The 27,350-nt window shown below is 34.2% G+C and overlaps 1 protein-coding gene across 2 annotated transcripts in view; it reads left to right on the top strand.

The window, feature by feature from the left end:
• Positions 1-264: 264 nt before the first annotated feature.
• The window catches only part of REL (REL proto-oncogene, NF-kB subunit), a 33,792-nt gene continuing 6,706 nt past the window's right edge, over positions 265-27,350 (top strand). The window contains exons 1-7 of one of the 2 annotated variants that reach the window (XM_079109711.1): positions 265-416; positions 9,214-9,356; positions 11,930-12,078; positions 16,724-16,815; positions 24,797-24,937; positions 26,205-26,309; positions 26,408-26,620. In XM_079109711.1, coding sequence (XP_078965837.1) covers positions 407-416; positions 9,214-9,356; positions 11,930-12,078; positions 16,724-16,815; positions 24,797-24,937; positions 26,205-26,309; positions 26,408-26,620 — 853 coding nt within the window. In that variant the 5' untranslated portion in view covers positions 265-406. The remainder of the gene's footprint in view (positions 417-9,213; positions 9,357-11,929; positions 12,079-16,723; positions 16,816-24,796; positions 24,938-26,204; positions 26,310-26,407; positions 26,621-27,350) is intronic. The other variant, XM_079109710.1, reaches the window with a different exon arrangement.

Below are 27,350 nucleotides of genomic sequence, written 5' to 3'. Positions count from 1 at the left end.
GGCTGCTCTGGGCAGGTGCGCGCGCGCCGGCCGCGAGAACGCTCCGCCCCCGCCCCCGGGAAAGGCGGTGGCGACCGCTACGTCAGTCGCGGGAAATTCCCCTCCCTCTGGGCTGCGGGCCTTTGGGCCGGGCGGGTGCTCGGCTCTTGTCCCTCTCCGCCCCCTGCCCCAGTCTCCCGCAGGCTGGACTAGCGACATTGGTAACCCTGAGCGCGAGAACTCAGGGGGTGGGAAGGTGTGAGCCGCAAGCGCAGGGGAGGGCGGGAAAGAGGAGGAGGCCTGGGGGTGGTCAGGAGGACTGGGGTCCCGCCGGCAAAGGTCCCGCGGCCTCCTGACTGACTGGCGGCTGTCTCGCTGACGGCCTCGGGCCCCGACGCTTGGAGCTGCGGGTGCGGAGAGCGGAGCCATGGCCTCCGGTGAGTGCGCCCGACGCGGGCCGACGGGGAGGGAGCTCTTCTGCGGGGTCGTGCTGCCCTGGGATTCGGGATCTCAGTTTAGATGGCACATTCTCGATTTGAAATCGCTTCGTCTGGCAATTTGTCAGAAAAGTTAACCTGCTTCAGGGTTTGGTGCGAAATCAAAGCCAGGCTCTGTAATCTGATGCTAATAGCCGGAACTTTAGAAATTCCCAACAACTTGATTTGGGGATTAGAGAAGTAATTAAATAAGGGAGTACGAAGAATTCTCGTATTTAAAGGTTGAATTGTATTGAAATGGTGGTTTTATATTTTGGGACGAGAATGAGGAACCGTCAGACCTCGGGCGAACTCTTTCCCTTTTTAGTTTAATTTCATCAAGTTTCAAGTTCTTGTGCTGACAGTTGTACATATTGTGGCGCCGCTGTAAGTTTCTTAGTGTTATTTTAACGGGTATTAAGTGGAAACAAAGTGGGTAACTTTTACTGTGAATTCAAGCGCAGACTTCTAATTTCATGAGTTGAGACGTCGAATTCCAACACCCCCCCCTTTGTTAGCAATAAGACGGAAAGGATTTTTAAACTATTTGTGCTTTGAAATAATGTCTAGGAATGAAAATAACTATCATTCATGTAAATATTTATTTTCGTTAATAAATGGTTTGGATTTCTTGCTTTGCGGGGAAACAAGTTTATAAGAAACAATTTGCAGGAAAGGGAGGAAGAGTTGTATAGATAGAAGCGGGTCAGTCAAGTAGACCAGTTTGGATCATTTCCAGGATTTTGACAAGGTGGCTGGTTGGGGGTCACTTCTCCCGCAAAGGGAGCAGCGCGAGCAAAAGGAGGGACTAAAGTGACACTTGAAGGCTGTATTAGGAGGCCGAAGGGTCTTGTTTGTTCTTGACTCGCATGCTCCCAACTGCCTTCTTCAGTGACCCTCAGTAGGAAGCTGATGTCTAGTAGAGAAGAGGAAGTAGAAAGCCTGAAGCACCTCTTTAAAGGGTGGAGCAGAACAATACCATAGCTGCTGCTGTAAGCTGAAAAGGAAATTGGGGTGTTTCACATGACATTTGATTTCAGTTTGTCTGTGGTTTTCATGTGAGAAGACAAGTGTAGTTTAAAATATTTCAACTTTCCCTTTACTCACTTAAATGACCCCAGACTTTGAGATAATCTTGTAAATTTATGAATTCAATAGCTGTTTAGATTAAAAGTACAAAGATGACTTCAAATGTTTAATTTATTGCGTATCGGAAAGAGATTTTGTAGGAAAGAAGTCAAGAATGGTGAGCGTTTTAAGTAAAAAAGGTCCATTGTTCAGGCTACTTGACTAGATTAATATTTCCTACATGTAATACTTAGAACTTTTCTAAAAGAGAAAAAAACAATAATTTCTACATGGAGTATTTTAAGACCCACCTGATTCTAAAACGTGATGCAACTTAAATTTGTTTAATGACACTATATTTTTGTTGTTATGAGGACTGAGTCTCTAAATTGAAAGGGGAAATGTAAAGAAACTGAAAGTTTAAAGATTTGGAAGTAGTAATGTGGTTATATTTTTGTTTTTTGGTCTTTTCTCAAAAGTTGCATTAAATGGAACTATTTAAAATATAACAAGTTATTTAAATTGTAATTCAGTTATTTGAGACTGCTAGGCCAAAGAAAGAAATGTTTAAAGGAATCAGGGTATATTTTCTTTAATCAGTTGTGAAGACCTTAAAGAGAGAAAAAGATGGATTAAATTATAAATTCCCATCCTATTTTGGAACATTAATTTAGCTGAAAGAGTGACAGGAACAAATTTGCTTAATGAGTTGTTTACTTTAGATTCTGTTTGTAGTAAGGTAGTATTAAAACCTCAAAAAAGTATTTTTTTTTTCAAAAAAGTATTTTTATTGATTACCAAGCATTTATGACCATTTTTCATTGCTCACCAGATGCCATATGTAAATAGGTATGTGGTTGAAGAGATGATGCCTATAATGTGAAAGTAGCATAGATCATAATCATTAGCAAAATTATAGAAATGCCATGAGTAGCTGGGACTTTATAAAATGATTCTAAATTTTCTTCATGTAAATTGGGAGGTTAATTATTTAGGGTTTCACAAGGCGGTTATTGTTTTTTATTCCACCCTTTGAATAATACACCTGATCCTAATTTCTTGACATAATTAATTAGAATAGGCAAAATGAAAAAAAAAATGTTCTGAAACCCATCAAAGCTATGCATAGTTAAATAGACATTATATTTGTATATTTATGATCCTCTTCTGTTTAATATAAGTACAGTTAGGTATTTTATGTCAAAGTGGAAAACTTCTCATCTTTTTCAGTAAAAAGAGCAAAGTGTTCTTGTGTGGTATGTGGTTGTGTTTACTAATAATTAGTACTCTTTGGTTAAATATGACTTAAAATTAGATAATTTTTTTATTCACATTTTTCTATCATATGACTGCTATGTCACAGAATAGAGAGTACACAAAAAATTGTTTTTGTGAACCACGTTACTCACCACCTCTTTGTAGTGTGAATTTCAAGAGAACTATTTTTCTCTTGAGTAAAGAGAAAAAAAGGATGCAAGTATGAGGCAGCTTACTCTTGAATAATAGAATTGGAAGTTAGGAATGGATAGCTAAAGCAAATGACTTTTTTTTTTTAAATAAAAGATCACACACAAACATGAATATCCTTTTAGAACTGTAACGCATGAAAAGGAAATAATAGTGTAATAAAAATTAAAGTGATATATAATAAACATAAGGAGAATCAGTGAATGAAATGACATGGGGAATCAGATAATGAATCATAATTGGAACATCTGGGAATGTGTCCTATCTTTCTTTAATACAACTTAAAGCACTCAGAAATTCCTTTTGTTCCAGCTCTCTCCCATTTGTGTTCTCTGCACATGATTGTGTTTGTAGGCACGTGACCCAGATATTATATAGGACAGACTTACACGAAAAAAAATTATTTGAAATTTGTATTTAACTTACCCTCCTGTAAGTCTGGCAATCTTAACATGATTTGGCCCTGTCATGTATTTTTAAAATTTAAATACTGGGACAGATTTTAAACATTTCTCTACTTTTTTACCCGGTAGGTAAAAAGTTTTTCAAGACTTGATTTTTTTCTCCTACCTCTACAATGGAATTTCTATTGCCAAATCTATAACATCTTTAATTACCTTTTGGTGCATACATCAGTTGAATATTCATCTGAAAATTCCGTTACCTGGATTCTTAAGGCCCAATTCAAAGTCACCCTGTTGTATTGAAGTAAATTTTCATAGATCTGGTTGGAGGAAAAAAGAATAGATCCTGTTTTTCTCCCCTATGAGTAGGGGTGATATTTGGAAAAGTATGTATTCTTAGCTCCATTTGCTCCTTTGGATCCCAGGCCAAATGTCATCCAGGACCTCTATGAGAGAGAGGCACTCTAGTTGGCTTTTTAAACTGTGGTGTTTTGACACATTTTCATTTCAATTATTTGTGTATCATAGTGCAGGAAGTATGTTACTGATAGTAGTTGAAATATTTATTTTGTAAATGATGTATTTAAAAAACAAATTAGAGCAGTTGAAGGCTATCCTTATGTCTTTTTGTCTTGCTTGCATTTGAATAACGTGTTTTGAGCAGGAGAGAAAAAGGAGTTACAACTAGCCAGAATTGCTTTGCCTTCTTTAGCCATGAAGCAGTCCATACTCAACCTGAACTTGGGATTGCTACTTCCTACATATGTGTCACTGTTTCCACTTCTTCATGTTTTAGGGCAATGGTTCTTGAATTAGGAATGTTAGACTGACTTGAAGGCTCTTTTGGAAGCAGCTTTACCCTTGAAGAGTTTTTCCTGTTCAGATCTCAGGTGGGGTCAGGGCATTTCCTATGTTTAGGAAAAGCTGCTTAGGTGGTTCTGATGTACATCTCCAGTGCAAACTTTTTTCTAAGTATTTCATTGACTCTAAATATTTGCTTGTACCAAGATGAATTTTATTAAACTAGGCTGCATTTATTTTAGATTGCAGGTTATGTGCTGTGTCAGTTATTGTGATATTAACCCTAGCTGCTTTTATGTTTGTTGTTTCTTAAATTTGGCATCCTAGAATTCGAGCTGTCACTGTAGCTGATGTCATTCATAATTTCTTTTTCTTATTACTTCATGTAATTTTGAACTTTATAGTTTTATCATCTGTAAAATGGGATAAGTTCTTTCTTTATAAAGATTGAAGTTAAAAGGATCAAATTATGGGAAATATATATAAAAAGTGCTTAAAATGATGTTAAATGACTAAATGTAATTAATATTTTTCACTGTATACTAAATACTGGTTCCTAATACTTACAATAAAATTTTAATGAATGTGGAACTGGTTATGTAGCTCAATGGTGGAATTCCTGCCTTGCATGCACAAGGCCCTGGATTCAAGTCCCAACCACACACACACACAAAACTTAGTGAATGTGTGTATTTCTGGCAATTGACGATCTACTTTTATTTCAATATAATTATTTTTGTAATCAAGAACTCACACTTTATCAGATAGGAGTGATGTTTTTAAATAGCACTCTTCTTTTCCTTAGTGCAAATAAATCACACATTGCAAAAATTTGGGCTATATTTCAAATGTTCTTGTCTGCATTAGCATTTTACAATACTGTTCAAAATATAGGGGACAATCCTATATTTACACAGTATTAAAGAAAAATACGGTAATCAAATTGTTTTGAACCAATTTTGAAGACATTTCAGTGTTTTTCAAAACTATAGTGACTTTCAGTAAGCTTAGTTAAGAGTACTCATTTTCCCTACAGTTCCCTGACTTATATTGTACCTTCTTCTACTCCATAGATGACTGACTACATTTCAGCACTTTTTATCTGCCGGAAGAGTGGCACTTGCAAAATCGTATTAAGGAAGGAAATAACTCTTGCATTGTACAGATACATAATAAAAATTATTTATAGCTAGGAAGTTTTAAAAATCATAACTACAGATAAAGAAATCAGAATATGAATGGGTATAAGAAAGTAGGAAGATGTAGTGATTCTAGTACCTACAAAGCACTACTTTTTTCCATCATAGCTGAATCTAATAAAGAAAATCTATTGTTAATATAGTCCTTTGATGTTTGAGTAACTTGCACTAACAAAAGATCTTCAGATTTTAAATCATTCACCCAGTAGATATTTACTTAATATTTGTATATAAGGCACTCATGAACAATGTAATTTCTACCTTGAAGTAGAAATAAAACAGGTAGCTTTATTTCAAGAACAAATAAAATAAATCCTCTCTGAATTAAAGTTACTTGGAATAATTGTTATAAATAAAAATACTATTATTATTTACAGAAAGAGATTATTTTCAGCTGAGGTACTATAGAATATTACAATAAATTTGGTTACTTGATTGCTAGTGAAACTTTTTACCAACTAAGAACTTCCATAATAGAAAAAGTAAATTTCAAGAACCTTTCAGTACACAATATTGTATAATTGATATATATTTAGCATTTTTTTAAATGAACCTTTATTTTATTTATGTATTTATATGTGGTGCTGAGAATTGAACCCCGTGCTCTACCACTAAGCCACGACCCCAGCCCCCATTTTTAGCATTTTAAAAAATCTTTTATGCTATGCAATCTTTTCAACAACTGCTTTTCTGTTCTTTTGTCTGTAGACTTACTTCATAAACACACTATGTAGTTTTTAAAAGTGTCAACAAAATGCTCACTTTGCTCACAATGAGCCTAGCATTTTTATTTGTACTCCTCCTCCAAAGAAATAACAGCTTACCATCAATGATGTCATTCTATGTCAGTTTCCCACCAAGACACCTTAAAGTAGTGGACAGGGATTTATTTGATTTAGTTCAACCACATAAAGTATTTAAGATGTCACTGAAAAATACTGTTGATTTTAACAACTATTGAGAGGGAAATATACATTCTCTTCATTATTCCTACAAAGATGTATAAAGGTAGGAAATACTTTATAATGTGATTTTGAAATACACAAAGACGTATAAATTGTGAAATGCTCATTTGCATGCCTGCCTTATGTTTTTCAGTAAAATTGAAATTAAAGTTATGTTCTTGATTGGATTAATGTTTTTCCTGGCTCTTTGTGTTTTGAATAAACAAATAGGTAGTAGATTCAAATACAAGGAGTCTGATTCAAGCTGAATAAAATTTAAGGTAATAGTAATTATTCAGTAACCCCAAGTAGAAATGTGGATTCATCAATACTTTAGGTTTTCTTTTGAAGCCTATTGTCTATCTAGACACCAAATACTGGCAGTTTTAACTTTTAAAAAACCTTGATTCCTATTATCACTGCCATATTTTAGACACATGCTCATCATTGCCCACATGACAGTAGTCCCCACTTATCCACGGTTTTGATTTCGACAGTTCAGTTACTTGTGGTCAACCACAGTCCAAAAATAATAAATGGAAATTTCCAGAAATAAGTAATAAGTTTTGAATAACTTTTGTTAGAATATATTGTTCTAATTGTTTTATTATTGCTGTTAAGCTCTTGTTGTGCCTAATTTACAAATTAAACTTTAGCATAGGTATGTATGTATAAGACAAAACATGGTATATATAAGGTTCAGCACTGTCGTAAGTTTTAGGCACCCACTGAGGGTTTTAGAACAGATCCCCCATGGATAAAAGAGAACTATTTTATTATAGTAGACTCTAAACTGATCACCTTGCTTTTTATTTTGAATCTATCCACTGCCACCAGAGTTCTTATTCTGGAATACTATTTTGATCATGTGATTTTTATCATGTGATAAAAATAATGATTCCTCATAACACACAAAATGAAATCTGTGTCACTTTGTGTGCTCTGAGTTTTGGTTCTCTAAGAATAGAAATGTGCTTCCTAAAATACCTACCTTTTTTCTTTCCTTCTTTTCTCACTACTTGGTTTTATTACTTCTTTTTTTTCCCTCTGATGTAGACATTCCTGGCTTTTTTGCTTTTATTTTGTTTTGTTTTCAGAATTTGATTAGTGCTTTCCTTTCTTTTATAGTGATATTTGCCTCACTGTTCTGTAAGATCTTTTAGATTAGCAGTTGTATTAGTGATGGCATTAATATTATTTTAAATAATCTGAATAATAATATATACCATTGTTATATGAATGGCAAAATTTTTAAAAATTTTTTTCTTAGTTGTTTGTTGATGGACTTTTATTCTATTTATTTATTTTTTATGTGGTGCTGAGGATCGAACCCAGTGCCTCACATAGGTTAGGTAAACGCTCTAAATACCACTGAACTACAACCCTAGCCCTGACAGTAAGAATTTAACACGTGTAATGTCTGATCCTCACAACAACATTATGAGGTAGAGCTATTATGATTATCATTTCTCTTTTACAGAGGAAACTAAGAGATTTTAATAACATTTCCAGGGTCTTACTGTTAAGAAGTGGCTGGATGGAATTCAAAGGGCCTCTTTCTATACTGCACTAAAAAGACCCATGTTTTACCCTTTCTGAAGATTGCTTGCATTCTAACAGGATAGCCTCAGTGAAATGGATATATAATTGTGGGAATTTAGAAATCACTAAATGGATTGAGGAAGACTTTTTTTTTTTTCCTTTTTGAGTGGAAGATGTCTTCACACCCCAGAAATGAAAACACGTTGTTAACTACTCCTTTTAAGCACAATCAAGTGTCTTTATTAAACTTTTGTTTCCATGATTTGGTAAATAAGAAAGGATAAAGATACATATGTTTTAAACAGTGTTATTGGTGTATAATTAATGTATAACAAATTACACATTCTTAAAGCATGCAATTTGGTAAGTTTTGACCTATGTTTACAACCTAAATCATCACCACAATCAAAATAATTAACATATCCCTCATCCCCAAACTTTCCCATCTATCCCATACTTCCGTTTTAGGCAGCTAGTGAGCTGCTTTCTTTCATTAAATTTTACATAGTCTAGAGTTAGCTATAAAGGGAATTATACCATATGTGCTCTTTTGGTCCAGCTTTGTTCATTCGGCATAATTATTTTAAGAGTCAGTCATATAATTATGTGTATTAGTAGTTCATCCTGTGAGTGCAAACTTTGAAAAATATTGCTTAAGAAAATAAATAGTTATTTTTTTTCTCCTCCAGTGTGTCTTTTATTTTAGAAAAAATTTAGATGGGATTGATTTGATTGAAAATTCTTTTGAGCTGAAGTCTCTTCTGGGGCTTGTTTTGGTATACTATGTACAAGTCCTTCAACATTCCAAACTGACATTTACTTCTGCAAGAATTTAAATAATTTTCAGTTTTAGGAAATGGACTTTACATCTACTTCCAAGAATCCAATGTTAAACCAAACAGTTAAATGCATTTTACTCTCGGGAAGTTTAATGTACTGCTGAATACTATCATCTTCATCATTCCGGGGCATCTTGGGGAAAACCCTTTCTTTCTGCTTGATCTCATGTGGAAAGTGAATATTACTGAAGTGGTTATTTTAGAACTTGAAACTGGCATTATCTGTGGATATTAAGCAATAAAGCATTAATTAATCAATTGATTTGAATGACTTGTGTTAATAGAACATATGAGCTCAGTTTGGGGAAAAAAAAAGATGTATTTCCCAATCAACCTTGGATAATTACATTTCAACCTTGTTATTTAATATCAGAAGGGAAAATCTTTGTTTTAGTATGCTGTTTAAAAAAAAAAAAAAACACACACAAGATTGTTAGAAATCTATTATGTTCCTATTGTAATCTCACTGAACCCTTCCCTTTTTAAATTTTCAGGTGGATATAACCCATATATAAAGATAATTGAACAACCCCGGCAGAGGGGAATGCGTTTTAGATACAAATGTGAAGGGCGATCAGCTGGCAGCATTCCAGGGGAGCGCAGCACTGACAATAACCGAACATACCCATCTATCCAGGTAACAGATCCTTCTGTGTCTTTCTCACTTTTAGTTGATTCATAATTTAGCTATTGCAGTTATATTAAAGGCTCGTTTTCTTAATCACCTCCATAGTCTGTCTTTATTCCCTTTTTTCTTTTTATTTAATCTGTAGTAGATAGATGCTAGGGTCATTTCTTAAATATAATACAGTCTTCCCTGATCTAAGTGGGAGAGTCACAGTGCTTAGGGTACATTGTCAGTTTTTGGATTATGATCCCTTTCATGAATCACAAAGCATTTAATGAGGAAAAAGTATTCTGTACATGTAGAGGTGAGGAAAATTACTGTGTAGATGAAACACAGATTAGAACTGAAACAGAATTCCTCCTGCAATGTCTTAGTCTAGGGGTTAGAAAAGAAGAACATTTTTTTTCTCCTTTTTCTTTACCTTTATTGCCTGCTTCTGATACTGTGTCACTGGCATAATTTGAAATAGTATAACTTTTAGAATATGGCTTTTTTCATATTAGCTTAAATTTCAAGATAGCTCAGTTGGTAGAGTGCTCACCTCGCAAGCACAAGGCCTGGGTTTGATCCCCAGCACCGCAAAATTAAAAAAAAAAAAAAAAAAAAGTAGTTTTTGATTAAAAATGACGATAAATATACCCTATTTACATTTATAAGATATGTTCATAGTTTATTTCTATAATTATAGTTCACTTGCCTTTTAATTTTTTTTATCCTTTAAATGCCAGTCTAAGAGCTTAAGAGCACACTGGGTCCAGCAGCACATGCTATAGTCTCAGCTACTTGGAATACTGAGAAGAGGATTACTTGAATCTTGAAGACCAGTCTGATCAAAACAGCAAGCTCTCATTTTTAAAAAAAAATTTAAAAAAAACCTAATAGCAAAGTGAATTTTGAAAAGTGGTATTTAATCTTTCATCAACAGATCTTAATTCACTATTTTGGGGAGAGGGTACCCAGGATTGACACAGGGTCACTCAACCAGTGAACCACATCCCCAGACATATTTTGTATATTATTTAGAGACAGGGTCTCACTGAGTTGCTCAGTGCCTCACTTTTGCTGAGGTTGGCTTTGAACTCGAGATCCTCCTGCCTCAGCCACCTGAGCTACTGAGATTACAGGTGTGCACCATTGCACCTAGATTAATTCACTATTTTATAACTACACTACGTATAGAGTTTATTCTGTTGAATTTAAAGAGAATTGTTAAATTATAGAATAAGATAATGACAGAATTTTGTATTAAATTCCAAATTCCTAGAAAAACATAAAAATCATACATACAAATGGTATACCATGTAATGTTCGATACATGTATGCATTGTATGAATTTTAAATCATGTTAAACATCTTTAGCTCCTCAAACATTTGCCATTTCTTTATTGCAAAATATTCAAACTTCTTCCTTCTAGCTTTTAAAATACACAGTATATTATTGTTACTGATAGTCACTATCCTGTGCAGTATTATACCAGAGCTCCCATCCAACTGTACCAAATTCCTAATTTTAAGTCACACTTTTAGTACAGTATGGATTTGATTATCTAAATCCTTTCATTTAAATGTTAAAGGTAAAACATAATAAGTAAATTTAAAAATTCTATTTTCCAATCCTTTGAGTCATTTTTTTCTTCTCCATAATTCTACTTATTCCTTATGTCTCTAAAATATTTCTATGATTTGTATCCTTACCATTCCAGTAGGTCCTAAACACTTTATTCCTTCAGTTCTATCTACTGTAAGCCTGTCCTACAGTTTTGCGTGGTTACCTCTCTTTAACCCAGAAAGGCAACAGATACTTCATGGTTACATGGTTCATAATTCAAGTTATGTTTAAATTCAGATTTATGGATTTTAGTGACCTCTACCTGGTAAGCACTCCCCTTAACTACCTTGCTTAATTATGATAGGCTGGTTTTTATATTCCCTGCTTATTTTTGCAAATTTGCTAACTTCAAAAGCAAACGTTAGTTCCTATACATCTCGTAATATCCTCCTGCCTCTCCCCTGCGTCCCTTTCCTTTGTACTATGAGTGTTCTAGATGTACTGTCTGTGTGAAATTTCATATTGTTAACTTGCTTTACTGCTTATTATACAGGGAACACTTGAAATATGCTTACTGATTAACAGTTATTTTTGTGAAGTGAAATGTTACATATTAAGTAAAATTATATTTGTGTGCTATCATTTTTATTGTGGTTTAAATGTATGTTTAAATGTGTGTTTTCAAATGTATGTTTATGGTACATCTAAGATAAGGCATTTAGTGGCCTAACATTTTAGGGTTCCCTCATGCCCTTTGATAAAAATTATGGCATAATTTTACTTGTTTTGAAAGGAAATAAATAGTCAGATGATATGATCAGTTGAAATTAGGGCAGAGAATAATTTGTCCAGCAGCTGAGAGGTAAGTTCTTTCCTACTTTCTCTGGAAAGTTTGATCTCTACTGCAGTTTCTGGTCAGTTGAACTTTATTTATCCAGTGCTAACTACATGATATAAATTGAACTGTCATTTACTAAATCAGTTATTAATGAGATGTATTTATGAATCATAAATTTAATCCCCCCTTTTTCAGATTATGAACTATTATGGAAAAGGAAAAGTAAGAATTACATTAGTAACAAAAAATGACCCATATAAACCTCATCCTCATGATTTAGTTGGAAAAGACTGCAGAGATGGCTACTATGAAGCAGAATTTGGTCAAGAACGCAGGCCTTTATTGTAAGTACATAGTCACAAACATCTTTAGGAATAGGATAAGCATAGGATGTTCTGCTTCCTATCCATGACCATCTGTTACTTTTTAGCAGAATAAATTTATTTCTCATACTATTTACCATGTGTGCATTTAAATTTTCTTACTCTTTGCATTAGAACTGCACTTTCATTCTTCATTAGAACACACAGAGCATGATGGTTAGTAGGAATACTTCTTTATATTACTAAAGGTGAAAATAAACTTTATGCTGTGATTTTTCTGTTTCAACAATTCCTAAAATTTTTATTCTATTTTCATGTAGTTAACTTTAAAAAAATTGCCACATGAGAAAATCAATTGGAAAACTAAAATTTATTCAGATAGTGGCAAGTTATAAAATTTCAACAAGTTCTAAAATAAAGAAGTTATGTAGCTCATATGTTGACAAGGCTACCAGAAGATGAGCCTATTCAGCAAGTTAGTATAAGTTAATAAAAAGCTTTCTGATAAGCAATTTAACAACTACATAGCAAAAGCCTAAAAAATATGAGTGCACCTTGAGCCAGCAATTCTACTTCTAGGAATTTATCCTCAAGAAACTATTAAGCATCTTCAAACATTTAGCTGTAATGATGTTTATTGTAGCTTTGTAATGGCAAAAAGTTGTAAATAAGAAAGGATACTAGTTAAATAAAATAGTACATCCATATAGTATACTCCTGAATAGCTATAAAGCTAACATTGCAGATGTCTGTTGATACATAAAGATATTCATAATAGGCTACATAAATAAAATAGATTTTAAAATAAGATATGAAGACTAGTCTTATTTTTGCTTAAAAAAGTTTATACATATACATGGTAGTATATATACTCAGGTATTAATAGTTATTATGTTTGGATGGGTAGGACTGTGGGGTTTCATTTTTTTTTTTTAACTTGTTCATTTTTGTAATGAGCATGTATTGCTCTTGGGAAAAATGAAAATAATTAACAAAAATATTAGTATTTTTCTTACATATTAGTAATAACTATTCAGAAAAAATATTTTTAAATGTCCCTCTTATTAATAATAACAACACAAAACAAAATGTCCAGTAATATACACTTGGCAAGAAATAAATCCTATCTGTATTATTTGACTTTCCAATAGCATTTTAAACTTTTGACTACTCCTGTCTTGAAATATTCTCTTTTCTTGATGTCTAAGAGAACAAACTTGTTTTACTTCCTTCTTTTCTGGGTATTCCTTCTTTCTTATTATAGGCAGTTGAATTTTTGAACTACTTCATTTATCCCAATAGTAACCTTTGTGGTTGCCCAATCTTTATCCCTATTCTGGGATCCCATTAACTATTATCTATTATGTTTAGAATTATATTTAACATGAAAAACATGCATACTATTTTCATGTTAATATGTTTCATGAAACACTGGGCAAGGAATCTACAAAACTGATCCCTTCAGGAGATTGTGATCTCAGTTTTTTCTATTGTGATGTTAATTGGCATTCTATTATAAAGAAGAATCTTCTTTCTTTCCCTTCCCCATTTAAAATGTATCACTGTCAACTTATATTCTTGAATTCTTATACTCATTGTTTTATAGACCATTAGTGGCATTATTTTTATTTTCAAATTGACATAGATTTGATTAATACAAACCCTTTCAGACTGTCTCCTGTATCCTTTCAATATATCCCCATGTTTCTTCATGCACTTCTTCACCTTCTGATACAACAGTGAGTTCAAGACTTGCACTTTTCTTGATTCTCAGCTTATATCATCAATTTTTTTCAAGGATCCCTAGTCCTTTTCACTATGGAATGCTATTTAGTCTGATTGCTTTTAATGTTCTTTTAAATATCTCAAAAGTACCCCTAATAGAAAGTTCCCCAAACCATGATCTTAACCATAATCACAGCTCTTTTTCCTCAAAATTGGTCTTTCAATGTATCTTGTCTTAGTGGTTGTTATAAAACCCCCAAACATAGGTGTTATCTCTGATATCCTTCACACACGTGTGAATCATTAAGATACCTCCTAAATAGCTCTTGAATCTATCCATGTCACCTAGTAAACTTTATTACCACCCCACCATACTACCTGAACAGTTTTAAATTGGAGTTGCTGGAATAGCCTTATGCCTAGTAGTCTTGCATCAACTCTTTTTTTGATCTCTTTCTTTCAGTTTTTTTCCACTTTGACCAGAGAGATCTTTTAAAATGCAAATTGAATAGTTGTTTCCCTGCTTAAGACATTTTAATGGTTTTCTGTGGCTCTTGAATAGGGATAACATTCCTTCTGTGCCCTACCAGCTCCCATGGTCCACGTGTATTTCTAGCCTTCTCCCTGATCTTTACACTTTAATCACAAAAGCCTTCCTTTAGTTTCCTCTGCTCACAGGATTCTTCCGTAGTGGCTATTGCATGGAAGTCTGTTTCCTCTCCTCTTCCCCTAGTTTAGTTCTATTCATATTAAGAATCACTTCCTACAGGGAGCCTGTTTGCCCACCTTGACTTGATTGACTCTCTCATCATAGGCTTCCATAAATCATGTACATCACCTTCATAAAACTGGTCGTGATTTCAGTTTAGCATTTTTTGTGTGATTATTTAATAGCTATCAGATTATTCAGATTAGAAGTTAGCAGACTTTTTCTATAAAAAGCTAAATAGTAAAGATTTTAGGCTTTGTAGGCCCTATGGTCTCTATTGCAACTTTTCAACTCTGCTGTTGCAGCATGAAAGCAGCTGCAGATGATACATGAATGAATAAGTATGCCTGTATTCTGCTACAAACCTAATTTATAAAAACAGGCAGTATGCTGGATTTGGCCCAGGAGTTACAGTTTGCCAACCTCTGTATTCCACTGTAAACTCCATGAAGGGAGAATTGTATATCCCCATTTACCTTCCAGAGTTTTTAGTGGATAGTGGGAACTTCAAAACTTGTTGAATGTGAATAAACAAATGAATACTTGATTCAGATAATCTTTATAATCCTTGGTTTCTGCATGTTAGAATTTTCCTTTCCTTTTCTTATTCTTTTGCAGTGCTGGGGATCAAACTCAGTGCCTTGCATATACTTAGAAAGTGCTCTACACCCTCCACCTTCAGAATTTCAAAAATCCTCATTACTTTTAATATTCTTAGCAATCATTCAGATGAAACAAAATAAGTAGTATATAAGTATATTAGATGAATTCTTTTAAGATCTTTTGCCAATGAAAAATTAAGAACCAAACTAAGAATATTTCCCAGTACAGGACTACTTTTGAGGAAGAGGATTGTAGTTTACAGGATTTCAAGAAAGAATTAAAAATTCATAATTTATGTTTTAGTATTGGAGGGAGAGGAAGGAAATGTCAGTGATATTTTAGGTTCTAACAATCTCAAGTCTGAATGTGCAGAGCATGAGCATAAGACAGTAGAAGCATGGAGAGAGAAACAAGGCAGCCTCTGGTTGCAAGTGCCATATGAAGTTCAAACAAATGGTAATGTTACTATAATTGAGTTTTGCTTCCTTATTCACACCTACCCAACTTTAATGATGTCATGGTTTTTCCATGTGGGAACAAGTATGACTGAGTGGTGGTGGGGGAGTTCCCCCACCATCATCTGTACTACATATATGCAAATTAGTAATATTTGTAGCTACAGAGAAGTTTTCCATAAATGACATTTTGAAACTTTTGTTAAATATTGTTGTTAGTATTAAACCTCTTTCTAATAAAACACATTTCAAAACTTTCTTTTTTCTTTTTTCAATACTTTCTTAAAATAACTTCATGTAATATGGCACAGAACATATTCCACTGCTACTGGCTATGAAATGCAAAAATCAAATTCTGGCAGGGCTGGCAGGCAGCATAAATGAGTAGAGCTGATTGTGTTTAGGAGGACTGGTAGGCATTGCAGCAAACTGGAGATCCCTGCATCAGTTGGGCCACCGATGCTCAGCCCGTACCATTTTTTTCTGTGCCAAACCTCTAAAATAGTCAAGAGAATTCAGAATTCCAGATGTTCATATGCAGTTACTTGATTTTAAATGTAGGCACCACTCCTACACTTAAAACATAAACATACCTATGGACTTGAGGCTGTGGGTATCTTTTTTTTTTTTTTTAAGTTGTAAATGGACATAATACCTTTTATTTTATTTATTTATTGAGGATCTAACCCATTGCCTCATGCATGCCACACAACACTACCACCAAGCCACAACCCCAGCCCTGTGGGCATCTTTTTATACCTTTTGCTTTATATGATCAAATGTACAGATTTTGCTGATTTGATCATGAATTTGGGAGGTCAGTTTTTGCTTTTGATCATGAATTTGGGAGGTCAATTTTTGCTTTTTGGTGTTGCTTTCCTGTTAATCTGTGTCTACTTTGGTATATTTGACATAGCCATATTGGTAAGCTATAATTATAACGTGTAAAAATGCTATAGTTCTGTATATGCATTTTTTCTTTTAGCAGTTCTTTTAGAAATATAACCCCACTTTTTTATTCTCTCATTTTTATCATAGCAATTGGAAATACAGTTCTTGCTTTAGTATCTCCATCCAACAAAATGATGTCTCCTCAGTGTGGGATATATGCTTGGTTTCTGTAGTTTCCTTTTAACTAGTATATAGTTTTGAAAGTTTAATTTTTTCCTCCTAGTTTTCAAAATTTGGGTATTCGATGTGTTAAGAAAAAAGAAGTAAAAGAAGCCATTATTTCAAGAATAAGTTCAGGAATTAATCCTTTCAATGGTAAGTATCATTTCAGTTATCAATGGAGAGTGTCATTGTTTCTGTAAGAAAACTGGTTCTCTTTAAATGTGGCCTTCCTTATGCTACTCTTCCAACAGACAGTGTGCATTCTCTTTTGTGAATGTTTAATAGGTGCTGTGGTTATAAAGTATTGGAGTGCATTTAATTCAAGGGCATAGTCAACATCTAAACTTAATCCCAAGTGTAGAAGTAGTAGTACTTAAATAATAGAAGCCCACAAAATATTTTCATAGTGTATTTGTTTATAAGCCTAGAAATTTACTGTTCAGTGGCTTTTATTTGGGATAACATTTATTAAACATTTATACTTATGGCATTATCTGGTTATGGCTCCTGGTACTTTTTAGCACTCTATATTGTTTGACTAGGTAAATGACTATTGAACTAGATGCTGGCATTCTAGTCATCTGGCATGGTAGTCATCTTTCTGGGCAAGGTAGCCTATGCCAGCCGCTCAGGAGGCTGAGGCAGGAGGATTTCAAGTTCAAAACCAGCCTCAGCAAAAAAGCAACTCAGTGAGACACCCTTTCTCCAAATAAAATACAAAATGTGGCTCAGTGATTGGGTACCTCTGAGTTCAGTCCCTGGTACCAAAAAAAACTAATAATGGTAGTCTTCTTTCTAACATGTTCTGCATCTACTTAAATAGGCACTGAATGGCTGAAATTTATGAAAAATCGATATATTTGTCATATTTAAGACATGCTTATATTGTTGGTTTGTTTTTCCTGAATGTCTAAAGTAATTTAAAGGAAATAATGATAATTTAAGGAATTGCTTACAGACAGGTACTGTTTTTATGAACTGTAGGATGTGCATCTCTTTCTTCTAGGTCTTTAATTTTCATACTTTATAGTATAAAGCTGAAAGCAAAACCCCCTACCTCTCCCTCTGTGTCACTTGGCAGAGGAGGTGACTATTAAGTTTGATGTATATTTTTCTAGAATTTCCTTTATACATGTATAGTCATGGATACAGGTGTATATTTTTAAAGATGTATATTTTTATGTAAAGTGAGTCATGCTGTGTTTCATATTGTACTGAGTTTTTTCTACTCAGGATTGTATCTTAAACATCTTGTCAGTACGTATTACAGATCTATTTTATTTTTTTAACAAATTATTTTTTTGTTTGAAAGCACTATACTTTATCTAGTAATTTTAATGAACTTCTAGATTGTTTTCATTTCATTTAGAAGCTCCATCAAATATGCACTTTCAACTCTTATGTGAATATTCCCTTAGCATAAAATTTTCAGAAGTGGTAAGTTTCTGGGTCAAGAGGTTGCTCACTTAAAGCTTCAATTCAATGTCAAATTTAAAAACCAGACTTTTAAATTAAAGAGGCCATTCAAGTTCACATGTAGTATAAAACAGGGAGATTATTAATAATTAGCTATCACTTATTAAGGACTTAGGGAATAAATCTCACAAGCTTTATGTATACTTTTATTGAATCATTGAAGAAACACTGCTTTATGGAAGAGAAAACCAAAGTTTTGGTCATATAACCATCCCAAGTCATGCAGAAATATATCTGCCACTTCTGTGGAAGGTTTTTGTTTGTTCATTGGCAGTTCAGAACCAGTCATGATATAACATTCAGATAGCACTTAAGGTAATTTCTGTTTTACAGTTAAGTGTTTTACATATTTTACTTCATCTAATTCTTGTAACAACCTATAAGATAGGTGCTAGTCATATCTCCTTTGTGTAAATAAGAAAATGGAGGCAGAGAAAAACTAAATAATTCGTTCAAGGTCATATAACTGATGAGTGGTAAAAGCAGAATTTGAATATAGATAGCCTGGCTCCAAGGTGTATGGTCTTAACAACTCTGCCATGCTGTCTGGATGAATATAGATTTGGAAAAGGAACAGTCCTGCAGTTGATCCCTCATAGTATTTATGTTTTCTGTTTAGATTTTTTAAAATTGTTGTTTATGTAGTGTTAGGAAACTAACCCAGAGCCTTGCAACATGACAGGCAAGTGCTCTACCTCCAAGCTATAACCCCAGCTAGTTTTTGTTTTAACATCCATTCCTTCCTCCAGCCCCTTTGCCACTTCCATAGTTTAGGAACTCATCATCTCATAATTTGAGTTGTAGCAGTTTTTCCCCATTCGAATACTTCTGAAACAGGTCTTTAGAATAATATTTCTGATACAAGTCTTATAATGACTTCTTATATAGTTTAAAAACTGGCCACTACATTCAAAGTCACCTAAATATAGCCCTGACATCTTTTCTGTCTTCTCTTCAACTACTTCTCTTCATGAACCCTTAACAATTCCAGAAAAACTATTTGTTTTGGTTACCTACTTTGACTATCTCAATCCAGTCTCTCCAATGACATTGTAGGAATGTAAACTTGCATCATTTTTAAACTTGACTATTGTTGACAGCCTCTAAACTTGTCTTCTCACCTTTATCCTTGATATCCCCTTTCAAAAAATCCTCCTAAAACCACTATGATCATTTCAGAACTCTTGTTTATCATCCTTCAGTGCATCTTCTGTAATGGTTCTCAACTTGAATATGCACAAGAATCCCATAATACTTGTTTAAAATGTAGATTCTAGGCCTGGTGTGGGTCCTGGGAATTTGCATTTTAAAAGCACATTTAGTTCAGTGTTTCTATTTTGTGACCTACAGTAAGAAATAGATTCTATTTCTCCACTCTCAATACATTATACATACAAACACACCACACCTTTACTGCAGTACCCTTAATACAAACATTATACCCTCCACTCTGTTCTGCTTCCTTCCTCTTTCCCTCCTTGTCTTTCTTCATTCCTATCTATGCCTGCCTGTCTTCCTTGTCTGCCTGCCTTCTCTCCTTCCTTCCAGAAATGGCTTATCCAGTTTACTAAACTAATTTCAGTAGGTCCTAAATTACAATTAGAAAATCTCTGCTCCGAGGTGATTCTGTTGTAGGTAAACCATGACCACATTTTGAAAAACGAATCTGCTTGCTGCAACTTTTCAAGCATGACATTCAAAGCCCTTCATGATTCCATGCTTGTTTTCCATTCTGCCTTTTACCTTCTACTTCCTGCCCTTTTTTTCCCTACCACTGATATGTATACTTTGGCTTTGCCATTCTGAACTGTTTGTTCTATTGGAAGAGCCATGTTCTTCCTCGCAACTGAACTTTTTTTTTTTTCCTTTTTCTTTGATTATTATTTTTTTATTGTAAACAAATGGGATACATTTTGTTTCTCTGTTTGTACATGGACTAAAGGCGTACCATTTGTGTAATCATAAATTTACATAGGGTGATGTTGTTTGATTCATTGTTATTTTTTCCCTTCCTCCCACCCCTTCCACCCCTCTTTTCCCTCTATACAGTCCTTCCTTCCTCCATTCTTGCCCCCCTCCCTAACCCTAACTCTAACCCTAACACTAACCCCTCCCACCCTGCATTATGTGTCATCATCCACTTATCAGCGAGATCATTCGTCCTTTGGTTTTTTGAGATTGGCTTATCTCACTTAGCATGATATTCTCTAATTTCATCCATTTGCCTGCAAATGCCATAATTTTATCATTCTTTATGGCTAGTAATATTCCATTGTGTGTGTGTGTGTGTGTGTGTGTGTGTGTATATATATATATATATATGTATCACAGTTTCTTTATCCATTCAATTGAAGGGCATCTAGGTTGGTTCCACAATCTGGCTATTGTGAATTGAGCAGCTATGAACATTGATGTGGCTGTATCTCTGTAGTATGCTGATTTTAAGTCCTTTGGGTATAGGCCGAGGAGTGGGATAGCTGGGTCAAATGGTAGGTCCATTCCAAGTTTTCTAAGGAATTTCCACACTGCTTTCCAGTGCAGCTGCACTAATTTGCAGACCCACCAGCAATGTATGAGTGTACCTTTTTCCCCACATCCTCGCCAACACCTATTGTTGCTTGTATTCTTGATAATCGCCATTCTAATTGGGGTGAGATGGAACCTTAGGGTGGTTTTGATTTACATTTCTCTTATTACTAGAGATGTTGAACATTTTTTCATATGTTTGTTGATTGCTTGTAGATCTTCTTCTGTGAAGTGCCTGTTCATTTCCTTAGCCCATTTGTTGATTGGGTTATTTGCATTCTTGGTGTAGAGTTTTTTGAGTTCTTTATAGATTCTGGAGATTAGTGCTCTGTCTGAAGTATGATTGGCGAAATTTTTTCCCACTCTGTAGGCTCTTTCTTCACATTGCTGATAGTTTCCTTTGCTGAGAGAAAGCTTTTTAGTTTGAATCTATCCCAGTTATTGATTCTTGCTTTTATTTCTTGTCTCGCAACTGAACTTTTACACATGTAGTTCCCTTGTATGGAATGCCTGATTTGCTTGATACCTTCCTGCTCAGCCTTCTCTTTTTTTTTTTGATACCGGGGATTAAACTCGGGGGCACTGGACCACTGAGCCACATCCCTAGCCCTGTTTTGTATTTTATTTAGAAACTGAGTCTCACTGAGTTAATGCCTCGATTTTTTGCTGAGGCTGGCTTTGAACTCAAGATCTTCCTACCTCAGCCTCATGAGCCGCTGGCATTATAAGCGTGTGCCACAGTGCCTGACTCAGCCTTCATATTTAAGTTCTTTCTTAGAACTGAACTTTTATACATGCAGTTCCCTTGCAATGAATGCCTGGTTTGCTTGATGAATTCTTCTGCTCAGCCTTCATATTTAAATTTAAGGATCACTTCCTCTTAAGCCTTTCCTGCCCTTCACTGACAGAGCTGAATATTCCCTCTGTTTTCCCAAAGTTTCTTGTATATATTTATAAATGGTTTGCTGTGACTTTGTTTATGTTTCTCCTTCACTAAATGGTGAAACTCTTCTGTATATTTCTCCTATACCTGTTCTAATGTCTGGCACATGTAGTGACTTAATTAAAATTCATTGAAAGACTAAATAAACGAATGAATGAACATGACTTGTTTGTACTTGTCTACCCAAAATCTTCAAGTTATTTTTCTTACCTGAAAACCCCTGAAAATATTTAGTTCTTTTAGGCCCAATTAATTATATTGTTTGCTCAGCAGATTCAGTGTAATTCCAAACAATCTCTTCTTTTGCCTCCCCCTCCCCTTTTTTTTTTTTTGGCAGAATGCCAGCCCCAGCACATGCTAGGCAAGTGCTCTACCGCTGAGCTGCATCCTCCCATATCTTGACCCTCTGATTCTTCATGATCTTGTTAGTCTCTGATGCTTTTAGAAGAATTTCGTTTAATATTTTGTCCATTTTTTTGGTTCTTACATAGTGGAGTTGGTCCCAATTGCATGTCATCTGCCATTACCCAAGCTAGAATCTCTTTTGTTAGCTTTTACTTAATAGTTTTCTTCAGCAGCTTATAAGATATCTAAATGATTGTTCAACAAACTTTCAGTCACTCATTGAGGAAATGTATAATACCTATTGTATGAAAATCACTATGTTCTCTGTCTAGTGAAAATATAAGGATGCACCAAACACCCTTTCTGACTTCATGGAACTTTGTCAAATAGGATAAAAGAGGCATGCACAAATGATTATTGTGTAAGAAAAAACTTTAACTGCATGAAAAAACTATAGGCCAAGTGCTCTTCTGATTTAGAAAGTTGGATACTCCTTCCATTCTAGAGAATGAGGTTATAATACTTTATAGAAAGAAGCTCTGAACTGTCAGCCTCACACCAGATCCTATGTTGGGTAAAAACAAGTATTACGCATGATTCCTGTCAGTTGTTTTAACCCATTTTGTGCAGAGATGAAAGTAATTTTGATGCAATGATAACTGTATTTCCACATATTGAGTAAAATTCAAAGCAAAATAGTATAGTGATCTTTTGAGACATAGGTATGATTTCTTCTCTTTGATAGAACTGGCATATGTTTAAAATTTTCTAAATTTTGTTTTGTTTTAATTTGTATATAGCATTTAAAATATTTTAAATAAACTTATTGATATATAAGATCTACTTAAATATATTCTCCCATGTAACCTCAAAATAAGGGACCTTTCCATCATCCCCCCATATCCTTCATCCCTCTCTCAGTTTCCTCTCCAGCCTCTGCCCCAACTACTAATCTGCTTTCTCTTACCATACATTAATTGTTTCTACAGTTTAATGCAAATGGAACCCTACAGTCTATGTTCTTTCTTGTCTAGTTCTTTTTGCTTGGCATGGTGTTTTTGAAGTACATCCAAGTTGGGGCATATGTCCACAGTTTGTTCCTTTTTATTGCTGAGCATTACTCTATTGTATGATTTATGCCAGAGTTTATTTATCCCTTCATATAGATTTGCTTTTAAACTTTTCAGGAGCACCTACCTACTCAGTGTGTGTGTGTGTGTGTGTGTGTGTGTGTGTGTCTGTGTGTGTAGTGAGTACTCATCTTTGAAGTTGAGAGACATTGAGATATTGAACTCTAAATTTACAATGCTATAAAACTTGATTTTGAAAAGGGAGACCTCTTACTGCCTCCTTAATGATGCCAGAAGAGTATGCTCCTATAATACAGGTGTCAGCATCATAGCATTTTTTAAATATACATATATATATGTGTGTGTGTGTGTGTGTGTTTGTTGTTGTTTTAGTTTTAGGTGGACACAATACCTTTATTTTATTTTTATGTTGTGCTGAGGATCAAGCCCAGGGCCTCATGCGTGCTAGGTGAGCACACTACCACTGAGCCACAATCCCAGCCCCGGCATCATAGCATTTTGACCTTTGAGTTGTACAACCGTGTTCTTGTAGACTCAAATGCTAGGCTTGAGAAGGATGATACTGAGACAAATTTAAGTGTTGTGATAATTACTGAGACTTTTGTGAGTGCCATCAAATTAAAACATTACAAAATTGTTTTCATTAGTTATTGCCTGTAGTACTAAGGAATTTGGTTAACTGCTTTTTCAAACTTAGTATTTTACATTTTAATATTTTATGTTTTTTAAAAATCTAAAATTTATAAAATTTAATATGTATATTAATGCTTTAAAAATATGGCTATATTGTTTATGATTTGCTATAGTTTATGGTATTATTTGAAAATGTAGTAATATTTTTTGTTGGAATGGAGTTTTTTCAAACATCAATATAACAAACTGTGCTTATATTTTATTCTGTCATAAGGTTTTTTTTTTTTCAGAACTGCCAAGTTTTCATTTGTTTTTTTAAAGCAAACTTAATTTGTACATGAAGTATCTTGTAGAAACTACCTATATTACATCGTATGTTACATCATCTGGTATCTTCTTGGTACTTCATTCCTAAAATGTAGATCTAAATTTTAGTAGATATTCTTATGTATGTCATTTTTATGTGGACTATAAGTAAAATTTTCTAGTAGAGTTTTAATTTTTTTTTTTTTTTTTTTTTTTTTTTTGGCGGTGCTGGGGATTTGAATCCAGGGCCTTGTGCTTGCAAGGCAAGCACTCTACCAACTGAGCTATATCCCCAGCCCTAGAGTTTGAATTTTTAAAAGCATAAGCTCTGGATTCAATGATTTGATTTCCGCCCTACCACTTCCTAACTGTGAAACTTTGGACAAGTAATTTTATCTTTTTAAAATCAACTCTTCATCTGTAAAACTAAGGAAATAATACCTGGAAGATTTAGAAGATAATTTAGGCTGAAACAAATATAGATTTGTTGAATGAATATCTCTTGTCTATTGTGTATAACTTGCATCCATTTTTTAAAATCAGTTTGTTATTAATGTCATTTTGGGGTTCTTAAGTCTCAGCTTGCTAGAATAGTTACTTCCTGAACAGGCTATAATTTATCAGATACTACTGTTAGTGACTACTCGATAATAATAAAAGGCATCCTTGAGATTGGTTGCATTCTATTTTTGTTAGTACAGATTTGGTAGCTACTCAAGGTTATTGGATAGAATGGATGGGGATTAAGACCTAATAGGATTTTAGCTCTATATGACTATTCTGCATTCTAAAAATTGTGTCTATACTTCTTCAGTCCCTGAACAACAGCTGCTTGATATTGAAGACTGTGATCTCAATGTTGTGAGACTATGTTTTCAAGTTTTCCTCCCTGATGAACTTGGTAATTTGACAACGGCTCTTCCTCCTGTTGTCTCTAACCCCATTTATGATAACCGTAAGTGCTTTATTTGTTTGTATTTGTAGTCTTTGCTTGGTTTTTAATACTAGTTTAATTAAAAAAAATTTTTTTCTGGTATTTGGGAAAACAGTATTTTCATGATAAGAAAAATTCAAACACTGTAGAACATACATATCACAAAGAGAGTAAATATCCCATAATTTTAATCCTCCAAAGATAATCACTGTCCTCAGATGCATATTTTACGTTTCTTCTTTCTACCAACAAATACATCATCATCAGTCATTCACACAATAATAGTTTAAAAAAATCATCACTGATCTTAAAAACAATTTTTTCTTAGCAATTTATCTTGAACCTCTTTTCTTCTTGGTTACATTATTCTTTTCAATAGTTATATATTTCATTATATGCCTATATTGTAATTTTATTAAATCATCCTTTTATGGGACATTTGGATTTTTTTCCTTCTCATTTTGCCCTAATAAATTTTATTGTGATAAATATCCTTGTATGTGGAATATCTTGTGCAAATATTACTCTGGCATAAATCTACAGAAGTAGAAATGTTGACAAATCCCAGAATAAAAGATATAGAAATTTATCATTTGAAGACTGACACTGCCCTCCAAAATATTTTAGCTGCACACACACACAAATATTTACCAGTGGTGTCTTACCATACCTGTTTTCCATGTAGGTTAGTGAGATATAGAGCTGTAAACGTAGATCATAGCATCCTTATCATAGAAAGCAGTGAATGCCAGGGAGAACTGTTTAGTCATATTGACCAGGTAAAAGAAAACATGGAAATTGTATTGCCCTACGGATAGGGATATGATTTAAGATTAATCTAGCTGTGCAGTGGCACACACCAATAATCTTAATAACTTAACAAGACTCTCAACAACTTGGCGAGACCCTGTTTCAAGATAAAAAATAAGAAGGACTAGGGATATAGCTCAGTGGTAAAAGCACCCATGGGTTCAGTGCCCAGTACCAGAAAATAAAAAAAAATTAATCTGGTAACAGTGTGTGGGATAGATTGGAAGAATCAGAATTTAGAAGCAGGGAGAAAATGTCATTGCCTAGAAATGAGTCATACAGCTCTAAACCAGATTATTTAAGCAGTTAAAAAAGAAAGTGACAGGTGTGGATGATTAATGTATTTAAATGTCTTTTCTCTGTACATTAAAACTTTTATCTGTTTTGTAAATGATTTCCCTAAAACGCTTCCCCTTACAACAGGACAAAGTGTATTATTAAAGTAGAAACCCATTTTTAAAAAATCATTTCTATTTAGGTGCTCCAAATACTGCAGAATTAAGGATTTGTCGTGTAAACAAGAACTGTGGAAGTGTCAGAGGAGGAGATGAAATATTTCTACTTTGTGACAAAGTTCAGAAAGGTATTTATTTTGTTTGTCTTATTCAGAGTGTATTTTAAATTAATCCATATAGTTTACTTTGCTTTTCCATTGTTTTATTCCTTTGACTTATTTACTAGATGACATAGAAGTTCGTTTTGTTTTGAACGATTGGGAAGCAAAAGGTAACTTTTCACAAGCTGATGTGCACCGTCAAGTAGCCATTGTTTTCAAGACTCCTCCATATTGCAAAGCTATAACTGAACCAGTAACAGTAAAAATGCAGCTGCGGAGACCTTCTGACCAGGAAGTTAGTGAATCTATGGATTTTAGGTATCTGCCGGATGAAAAAGGTATGGCACTTTGGTGGTTTTGGTTTATATATGTCTTAAAGTTGATCCTGCTACATGGAAGACACGTTCAGTCATTATGTTTTCATAATTTATATATTTTTTCTGAACATTTTTCATTTTTTTTCCTTATGCTGTTTGCATCTCTTTCTTAAGAAGGTTTGATTAATCTGGAATAATTTCAGATTATCTAATTTTTTTTTTAATTTATTTTTATTGTAAACAAATGGGATACATGTTGTTTCAGTTTGTACATGGAGTAACAGCATACCATTTGCATATTCATATATTTACATAGAGTAATGATGTTTGAGTGATTCTGTTATTTTTTTCCTTCCCCCCACTCCTCCCACCTCTCTTTTCCCTCTATACAGTCCCTCCTTCCTCCATTCTTGTCCCCCTCCCACCCCCCATTAAGTGTCATCATCCGCTTATCAGTGAGATCATTCCTCTTTTGGATTTTTGAGATTGGCTTATCTCACTTAACATGATATTCTCCAATTTCATCCATTTGCCTGCAAATGCCGTAATTTTATTATTTTTTATAGCTGAGTAATATTCCATTGTATATATATACCACAGTTTCTTTATCCATTCATCAATTGAAGGGCATCTGGGTTGGTTCCACAGTCTGGCTATTGTGAATTGAGCAGCTATGAACATTGATGTGGCTGTATCTCTGTAGTATGCTGATTTTAAGTCCTTTGGGTATAGGCCGAGGAGTGGGATAGCT

This window comes from Sciurus vulgaris (assembly GCF_902686455.1).
Source record: "Sciurus vulgaris genome assembly, chromosome: 14".
Classification (NCBI taxonomy): Eukaryota; Metazoa; Chordata; class Mammalia; order Rodentia; family Sciuridae; genus Sciurus; species Sciurus vulgaris.
This window is presented reverse-complemented; position numbering and strand designations above follow the sequence as displayed.